This window comes from Erythrolamprus reginae, chromosome 1 (genome assembly GCF_031021105.1).
Source record: "Erythrolamprus reginae isolate rEryReg1 chromosome 1, rEryReg1.hap1, whole genome shotgun sequence".
In the NCBI taxonomy this organism is placed as follows: domain Eukaryota; kingdom Metazoa; phylum Chordata; class Lepidosauria; order Squamata; family Dipsadidae; genus Erythrolamprus; species Erythrolamprus reginae.
In genome coordinates this window covers 278,786,040-278,795,880 of record NC_091950.1, presented here as the reverse complement: position 1 = coordinate 278,795,880, position 9,841 = coordinate 278,786,040, and the positions used below count along the sequence as shown (strand labels likewise).

The 9,841-nt window shown below is 37.6% G+C and overlaps 1 protein-coding gene across 3 annotated transcripts in view; it reads right to left on the bottom strand.

The window, feature by feature from the left end:
* Window positions 1-948: 948 nt before the first annotated feature.
* Window positions 949-9,841, bottom strand: part of RIMS1 (regulating synaptic membrane exocytosis 1) — a 342,317-nt gene continuing 333,424 nt past the window's right edge. For all 3 annotated transcript variants that reach the window (XM_070733057.1, XM_070733055.1, XM_070733056.1), the window contains 4 exons: window positions 9,016-9,128; window positions 6,712-6,813; window positions 3,727-3,866; window positions 949-2,327 (listed from right to left, as the gene is read on the bottom strand). In XM_070733057.1, the coding sequence (XP_070589158.1) occupies window positions 2,109-2,327; window positions 3,727-3,866; window positions 6,712-6,813; window positions 9,016-9,128 (574 nt within the window). In that variant the 3' untranslated portion in view covers window positions 949-2,108. The remainder of the gene's footprint in view (window positions 2,328-3,726; window positions 3,867-6,711; window positions 6,814-9,015; window positions 9,129-9,841) is intronic.

Here is a 9,841-nt window from a genome sequence, read left to right as displayed (position 1 = left end):
TTTAACTCTCCCACCCCACCCCACCCACCCACGAGGTAACTTTGTTTTAAAACAATCAAGCTTTGTGCTTGCATCAATCTCAAAGATATGTAAACTGAAGTTTAAAAAAAGCATTCATAAGTGCAGAATAGATCAACTGGAATTTTCAATGAAAAATAATTCTCAGTGGAATAAACAGCAAAATGGTGATAAGAACTTTGATTTTGTAAAGTTGCAAATAGACTTAGGGTCCTGATAGATTTGAAATTAGATTTATGAATTAATTGGAAGAATTGTGTCTGGTGGAAAATGCCTTTATTTTGAATTCTTTTTTAAAAGAAACATGATAGGATGAGTCTTTGAAGATTGGACATTAGAGGAAACCAGAAGGAACTAAAGATTACGATTTAAGGAGAACACTTAAATTTGTCTTATTAATGCAGAATGAAAGAACATATTTTAACACTGGGCATATTGAATGATATTTTTGAAGAATAGACCCAGCAGTTAACTTTAAGAATGTCTGCCTCAATAGACAGACTGTTTGAAAGATGTCACAAAAGTGGAACATGTTTTACTGAACAAGACTAAAACTCATCTGAAAGTAGATTTAAAAATGACAGGCTGCAAGAATGATATGGAAAAAGATGTCATACTGGAGACACTTGTTAAAACTTTGAAGAATTTTGTGAGAAGGGATAAAGAAAAAAAAATGAAAAGAAATCAAGTTCTAGGAAAATATTTGAAAGGACCAAAGACCAGGATTATTGAAATAAAAGGTTAATCTAGTTAACTGTCGTAAACCTTAATGGATCAGGCTTGATTGAGGAGGCTTTAAGCCAGATATGAGATGGGATGTGGGAAGAAGATATCATTTGTTGTATTTTAAAGAAGATAAGTTATTGTTCATACTTCTTGTATAAAGTAATTTCTTTAGATATTTCTTTCCTTTTCTTTATTATATTCCAATTTTTCTCTCATTTCTACTTTTATTTCTATTTTTATTTTCTTTACTTTCTATTTTTCCTTCTATTCTTTTAGTTTGTTAGTTTTTATCTTTTTAATTGTAAATTTGAATAAAATTACTATTTAAAAAAATTGGTGGAAAACTGAACAATTTATACCAAGCTCTAAGTCTTTTCAAAAGTAACACAAGAATTCAAAGATCTTAGAAAACAACTCAAAGTTTTAGATGTTAAATATTTTCCCAATCGATATTTAAATGTGTATGATATGATTCTAATGACTTTTCTAATGGGCTCTGGTAGAACAACCACTTTACAAAATAATGGCCAGTATATTAAAATTAAATGCAAAGCCAAGCAAAAATCTTTTAAAAAAACCCACAAGTATGTAGCAATAGATGCAGCTTTATATTTCCCTCATGCAAACTCTTAAAAATAGGGGGGGGGTAAAAACCCTTGATGCATAATGTAAATATATTCTGTTTTTACAACAGTAACAAGCTGTAATAAGAAGCAAAAGTAAACCAGAAGTTGGCCATTTATTCTAACTCCCCACCTATTAATTAAGATTGTGGACAGCCAGAAAGAAGGGACAATGGAACATCTATTGGCATTGCAGGATTGCAAATGAACACTTTCAGAGATGCTTACAGAGATATACTTCAGCCCTTTTTTATTTTGTTTTAGAAAAAGAAAGGAAGAGTCTCTGTTAGCATCAAGAAGATTTTTTTTTCTTTTTACAAAACTGGCGGGAGAACATAGAAAAAAGAAGTAGGAGAGGTAACAATACAGAAATATCAGGATGTTAACACTGCTTGTGGTTTCTGCTGAGAAACAAAATGGGGACAGGGGCACTGCTGAAGAATGGTAGTTCCAGTTGAATCTCAAAAGTTCTTCTTCAAATCCTGATAAAGGTAAACATCAGGGTCATTTTGCTAGATGGATAGACTATATTTTCATATACTGCTTTGCTCAATCGATTTAAGCTGTCTTTTTAAATACACAACTCAAGACATATTTTTGGATCAACTACTACAGGCAAAATTGATGTGTTGATTGTCTCTTTTCAAAACTGTTGCTCATTGTTGCAAGTAGCTATTCCCCTTCCCACTGATTGCCTTGAGTGACATTGAGTTTGTTAAGAGAACTCCTGCTTTACGTTCATTAAGATCGAATACAAGGAGGCCCAGTTGAGCTTTCCAGAGATGATTGGGAAGGCCTGCGAGTCAGAGGAGTCAATGTTGGATCCACCAAGGAGGAAGGTGGAAATAATTTATACCATCCTATTACCACACTGGATAAATCAAGTTCTTCTAACAAGATCTGTGCAACTCCCATGAAACACTTGTGATCCATTCGGCCATAATCTCCCCATACTATCACCTGCAAAGACAACAGGCAGAATTAATGCTTGCTTATTACTTACTTACAGTACTTACTTAACTTACTTACGTACGTATGTATTGTCACGCTGAATATTGACAGCCCCAGAGACATTCAGAGACATTCAGTAATTAAATAGTTAACTGTGGGTGTTTTATTAGATCCACCTATTGTGATGTAATATCCTGCCACATCATTATACCTCATATCCGTCTTTATGCCCTGTTGTTCTTTTGATTCTCCATTCCTATTCTAGCTGCCATAATGTGAAGATGTATTTTTCCTTTGTCCCTCGTGACATATTTGTTTTTGCACTTTTATAATAAAAAGAAATCTTGCTTTGAGAACAAATGACTAGGCTCTCAATCCATCACCTCCGCGGTGAGTTAATGTTCAAACGGACATTGATCACCCTCATCGTGACATGTATTTAGGTGTACATGCGATTCCAAACAGAAATGACTCTGATTGATGTATGTTCCTTATTACAGCATTAAAATAGTATCTGGACCATAAATTAAAAAGAACAACAACACACAGCAATACAAATCATAAACTACCATATTTTTTGCTCCATGAGACAGACTTTTTTTCCTCCCAAAAGTGGATGGAAATGTCTGTGCATCTTACGAAGCGAATATGAGTGACAGGCAGCAGCTGTGAACTGTGGCAGCAATCTCTGCTGCCTGGAACAGCTGATCAGCTGTACTCCGGGAGGCCAATCCAACCGCTGATCAGCTGTTCGGAGCCAAAGGCTCCAGTGTGAGGCAGCAGACATGGAAGAGGCAAATTGTTTGCTGTTTGCTGCAAGGACGTTAGCCAGATGAATACCGCATATGCTAGGAGAGACAACTATTTTTCCCTTGTTTTCCTCCTCTAAACCTAGGTGCATCTTATGGTCAGGAGCGTCTTATGGGGCGAAAAATATAGTAGATCTTGATCATCTTGTGGGATAGTAACAGCAAAGGACAAGCTTAACTGCAAGGCTATTCTGTGATTATACATTGTATTATATATTATATAAGCTGGAGTCTAAAAATTCCTTTCTTCTCTTTTGCCCCATAACTCAAATGAGTCTTACTAAGTTTCATTAAAGTCTTTAAGACCATTTCCTGTCTTTGATGACACCTCAACTATTGTACCATTTTTTAAAATCATGTCATCCACCTAAGACAATCTTCCAATAACTATTTTGATATACTTACTCTATAAAACAGTGATACATTTCATTTATTTATTTTATCTATACATTAAATTTATTAACCGCTCATGTCCTTCACAGAAGGGCTCTCATATTTTCTAAGCTGAATTTAGATTTAACTATGCCGGAGTGTTCAGATTTCATTTGGTATCGTTGATAGTGTTTATAGGCTGTACCAAAATAAAAGTATCTACTGACCTGAAGGACTCTACCATGTGAATTTTCATCGAAAACCAATGTCTGTTGGTATAAGGGATCAAGGGTTTTCCTGGCAATCCTTGTTTTCTTCTTAGCTACACATGCCCCATTTTCAAGCAGGTACACTTTGACATATGGCGCTACAAAGGATAAATATGTCATGGTTTTACATCTTAAGTAGTAACTCCCTTATTTTACAGTGTTTGTACTATTAATAAGATATTAATTTAAATTACCAACATGATTATATAAATAACAGTGGCAATTGATAAGTTACCAAAAAAAAGTAATGAATTAAACATCTAGGATTCTTCTCTAGTGCACACAACACAACATCTTATGGCAGTATAAATCTCTCCTAACTCTTAGAAACTCAAATATATATTTTAGTTATTGGCATGGTCGCATGAATTATTAAGATTTACCAGACAAATCCCTAGATGAAAGCACAGAAATATTCTGTATGCCTTACTCCTTAACATTTTTTTTCCTGAAAATCAGTAAGAAAGGTTAATGTAAGGTACCAGTTACTGACTGTGGATGGATAGAGATAGACAGACAGACTAACAGAAGACAGCTATCTTTGGTAGTGTTTGATCATTGGAGACTGGTCAAATTCCTGCAATTTTCTTGGCATGATTTTTCAGAAGTGGTTTGCCATTGCCTTCGTCCTAGGGTTGAGACATAATGACTGGCCCAAGGTCACTCAACTGAGTTTGTGCCCAAGGCGGGATTAGAATTCATGTTTTTCAGATTTCTAACCTGATGTTTCAGCCACTCCACCAAAGTGACTCTTATTTATCTCTTTGTTTATCAATCAGACAAATAATCAATTATGGATCAGGAAAGAATGCATAAGAGGTAGCAATTTTCTTGCCAGTATTTAGTGTTTCTTGTTTAAGCACACACACACACACACAAAACTGAGCTAGAAAATTGTTTTTTCCAGTAGGCATGTCAGAAATAGTTTTCACTGTATCAGGGATTTTTTTTCCGGAGCTTTGAGCTTCTTCTTGATAGGAAATGACAAGTTACTGACTTTTGCAAAAGACAAGAATGGCACTAAAGACTTTGGTTACTTGGCTTCGGGGCATCCCTTGCTTCCACACATCTTAATGATGCTGGAAATGTGTATTATGTGTAGAGCACTGCATCGGAAGATTTCTTATGACAATTTCTTATGATGATTTTTTGTCATCTGTTCTATGAGGAAGTCATACAGGGTAATCCTATATGTATCTAAGCCTCATAGAATAGAAGAACCGTTGTACCTACCTGAACAGTCTTCTCAGTGCACTGGAAGGAGAGTCCAACATGGTCACTGGCCTCTGCGGCCAAACCCGGCTGTGAGCCGAAGGTGGAGGGGTTGTAACTGGCCGCCGAACATATGATGGGACATAGCTTCCCGCTTCCAGCCCTCGCCGCCGACTGCGGGGAGGTGTCATTGCTTTCTTCGGGGGACTCCGAGTCCCCAAGCCTCCCAGTGGGGGGGGGGCAGACCCCCCCCACCTTCGGCTCACAGCCAGGTTTGGCTGCGGAGGCCAGTGACCATGTTGGACTCTCCTTCCAGATGCAATGGAGAATGAGCTTTATTCTCATAATAAAAAAGCTTTGCAATTTAACTTCTTAGGCACATCTGGTGACATCTATTGCATTTATAACCAGTATGATATGTATGCATAGAGAAACTGATGAAATAGAAACATAGAAACATAGAAGTCTGACGGCAGAAAAAGACCTCATGGTCCATCTAGTCTGCCCTTATACTATTTTCTGTATTTTATCTTAGGATGGATATATGTTTATCCCAGGCATGTTTAAATTCAGTTACTGTGGATTTATCTACCACGTCTGCTGGAAGTTTGTTCCAAGGATCTACTACTCTTTCAGTAAAATAATATTTTCTCATGTTGCTTTTGATCTTTCCCCCAACTAACTTCAGATTGTGTCCCCTTGTTCTTGTGTTCACTTTCCTATTAAAAACACTTCCCTCCTGGACCTTATTTAACCCTTTAACATATTTAAATGTTTCGATCATGTCCCCCCTTTTTCTTCTGTCCTCCAGACTATACAGATTGAGTTCATTAAGTCTTTCCTGATACGTTTTATGCTTAAGACCTTCCACCATTCTTGTAGCCCGTCTTTGGACCCGTTCAATTTTGTCAATATCTTTTTGTAAGTGAGGTCTCCAGAACTGAACACAGTATTCCAAATGTGGTCTCACCAGCGCTCTATACAGCGGGATCATAATCTCCCTCTACCTGCTTGTTATACCTCTAGCTATGCAGCCAAGCATCCTACTTGCTTTCCCTACTGCCTGACTGCACTGTTCACCCATAGATGTAATCATAAGTTGTTTTGTCTGCTGAAGGGGCAAGGGTGAATAATGTTCCTTTACAACCATATTTGTGCAACTCAAATGATTCATTAAGTAATTCTATTAAACAGTGCCGTGATCAAAATATTGTAACATCTCCCAGATTTTATGATCTTATTTATTCACTCATTCATTTATTTGACTTATATGCCACCCCTCTCCGAGGATCTTGGGTATTTTCTTAGTATTAGGAGAATCAACTAAAGCTCCCTCCCCTTACACATTTTTATAACTTTTCTAATTATTTTTGCAGCAATAATTACAGGAGATATGATGTTTGGGTATTAGATCTGTCATTCTAAGAATGGCCATGCATGGCACTTGCTCAAAAGGTTGACATGGTAGCCACCTCTTTGTGATTGAAACCCACACAACACACACTAAGGGTGCATGTTTATTCAATTGTTCATTTGCTGCCACCCTCTTGACTTTTTGGGCCCCATCTGACAGATGCTCTTGAATATCCTGAGCAGTGCTTGAGTGTTCCATTCATATTTTGGGAAACAGTTTCTTCACAGCCACATGCCACATGCACAGTCTGAAAAATGTGGACTCAGAGCAGCCCCAAATGGCATCATCAAAATTTGGTTAGATAGAGGTTTTCTTACCTGGGGTAGATTTAGAACCAGGCTTCTGTATTAGGCCTCGAGCTCTAATGACCTCCACTTCGAACTTTCCTTTCTTATCCACCATTCCAATCTGAATATCTCCTAAGACAGAGATAGAATTATCATATTAATCAAAGGAAGGGAGGGAGTGGAGGCAGGGAGAGAGTGGGAGGAGTGAGTGGGTGGGGAGAGTGAGTGAGTGAGTGGGGGGAGGGAGAGAGGGAGGGAGGGAGGGAGGGAGGAAGGAAGGGAGGAAGGAAGGAAGGAACTAGTTTTATAGTGTACCTTAAATTGTGCTACTTATTATTTTATTAAGCACTTCCATCCTGGCTTGCTAAATTTTCTATCTTTTTTCCCCTAATAGATTTAACTTACATTTTAGTTAACTGGCACAATTTAGCCTAACATCAAAGGCATAAACGGAACTATAGATTTAAATGTAATGGCCTTGGCTGACTGGCAATAATTAAAATGGCAGAAGGAACCACTACAGAGAACAAGCTCTAAAGCCATGTCCTGCTATACACATTTTTTTTAAACTGTTCAGTGCCCACTTGGCCTCAGCAGAGGGTGCAACAACAGCTCAACAGTTTTCCAATTAGAACAATTGGTATATATGAGAACCTTCCCCAAACAGTTTTTTAAAAATAAATGTTTCATATTGGTTTTCTGGTTTAGAATATCTACAGAGCCTATTAAAATTAAAAACATAAATAGCAGAAATAATATGTCGCTGGGAACAATAAATTGTTTTCAACCCAAGTTAAAACCTCAGCAGGTGTGTTATATACAACTAAAAAAAACCAAATCATCATTTATAATACAACTGATTCAATGCTAGTTCAAACATAACTAGTACATCCGAGATGAATATGGAACATTAAACAGAAATAAACAAACTCTACCCTAAATAAAAAATACAGTAACAGCTGATGTTGGGACCAGGTTCATTGTACTCCCGCTCAGGAATCTTTAAGGCTGTTCTTTCTACTTCTGTCATCAAGACAAACCGTTTGGCATCAAGTGAATGGTTTTCAAAGAGAAGATGGCCTATTGTCAGAGAGAGAAAAATTCACTCTCTACAAAGGAAGCCATCTGGGAAGACTGCATTCATCCATGCTTGTAGTTTATATGTTACATTAATATTGGCAACATCCCAGTACATTGCATATATAATTCATATGTTGATGGCACTGAGAAATTCTAAGAAGGGGAAAGGAGCTAGTTGGTTACAAATGGCTCAGAATCCAACTGTCTATGCAGTAGAATTGAGTGATATTTCAGCCTTTTCAACATAACTCTGAAAAGAACATTCCTTGGAAAGGGCTTCATTAATCTTGCTCCAAAGAATAAAGGAAGTGATTTACTCAGCCTTCTATTACAGACCTCAGAATACAGGAGACAAATGACAGAAGCCCTTACCCCAAATCTTTGCCTCCATAGCTGATGACTCTCCCAGGATGGACAACCTGAAGCTCACCTGAAGTTTCCCAACCTGGAGATTTTTCTGCATTATTTGCCCAGGTCTTTTGGTCAATGGTTGAAAGAATCAAGTGGTACAGAACAGTTATTTTGTACTGCTCAGCTCGCCTGCCTGTTTGCTAGCTCACATGAGAGCCAGTTGCTTTAAATTCATGGGACTGGATACAGAAATCTCATGAGTGGATGAAAAGTACATGATTCAGGGAAATACAGTAATTACAGCTTTTCCTTCCCTTGTAATTCCTTGGCTTCCCTGAAAATTTGCCCCGGGGGAGGGAGAGCTGTAAATACAAAGGGGAACTACACTTTTGTTAGCAAGAATTCACACAGGTTCAAATGTAACAGAAGGACAAAACTGGATCCAAGCTAAGTTTTCTGGACATTGATGTTCACCTGCTTGAATGTTTTTGCTAGAGTGAAGTTTAATCACATTTAATCGGTGATTAAATGTTTTCAACAATAATAAAAACCCTAATTAAAAAGAGAAAATAAACCTCAGAACTTTGTAGCACAAACTGGTACAGGGAAATGTTGCAAAAGTCACAAAAAGAACTCAACCCACCTGTTTTAACTTGAATAAATTATTTTAATATTTTTTTTTAATGCAATTAGTTCATGGTCCAGGCTAAAAAAAATTAAGAATATCAACTTACTACAGTATATACCCATAGAAATGGCCCTGCACATAACTATATATACATTCAGAATGGGTGAAAAAATGGACAAATTTTAAAAACTGCTTAATTACATAAGGATGTGACAACGCTGCTCTCAAACAAAAACAGCTGATCTGTTTTACAGGTAAAAGCAATATATTCTTACCCATGGCAGGAGTTGCTAAAGTCTGTCGTCCCACTAGCTGAGCCGGTCCAAGCCCATCTAGAAAATCACTGAACTGACTATCAGCTCCCAGTCGAACTCCAGGAAATATTAGACTGTAATAAAAACAGAGTGGAAGGGATTAAAAAAAATAATTCATATTATCAGGCTATTATATTGGCATAACTCTTTTTTCAAACACACAGCTATGGATGAACCTATGGAATGTAGAACACATTTTTGAACCTTACTCTTTTTGGAAAACTTACTCATTTCTGAAATTGTCCCATAAGACAGGACAATATTAGTTCTATGGAAACAGAATCCCACTGTATAAGTCAAGTTCAAATGAAAGCATCAGGTATTCTGAATTACAATCCCCACGATGGCTAGGCAGAACTCTGGATAAATAATTGTAAAGACAATAAAGAAATAGCCTCATTTTTTGTAGAAACTATTCATATCGAATGTTCCCTTGGTCTAGAAATAGTTGGGGACAACCAAGATTTTAGGCCAGGTAAAACAATGATGTGCACCCATTCCAATCCCAACAAAACTGGGAAAAACATTACTTCCGGTCACAATTCAAAGTGTTGGTTATGACCTATAAAGCCCTTCATGGCATCGGACCAGAATATCTCTGGGACTGCCTTCTGCCGCACAAATCCCAGTGACTGGTTAGGTCCCACAGAGTTGGCCTTCTCCGGGTCCCATCGACTAAGCAATGCCGTTTGGCGGGACTCAGGAGAAGAGCCTTCTCTGTGGTGGCCCCGACCCTCTGGAACCAGCTCCCCCCAGATATCAGAGTTGCCCCCACCCTCCTTGCCTT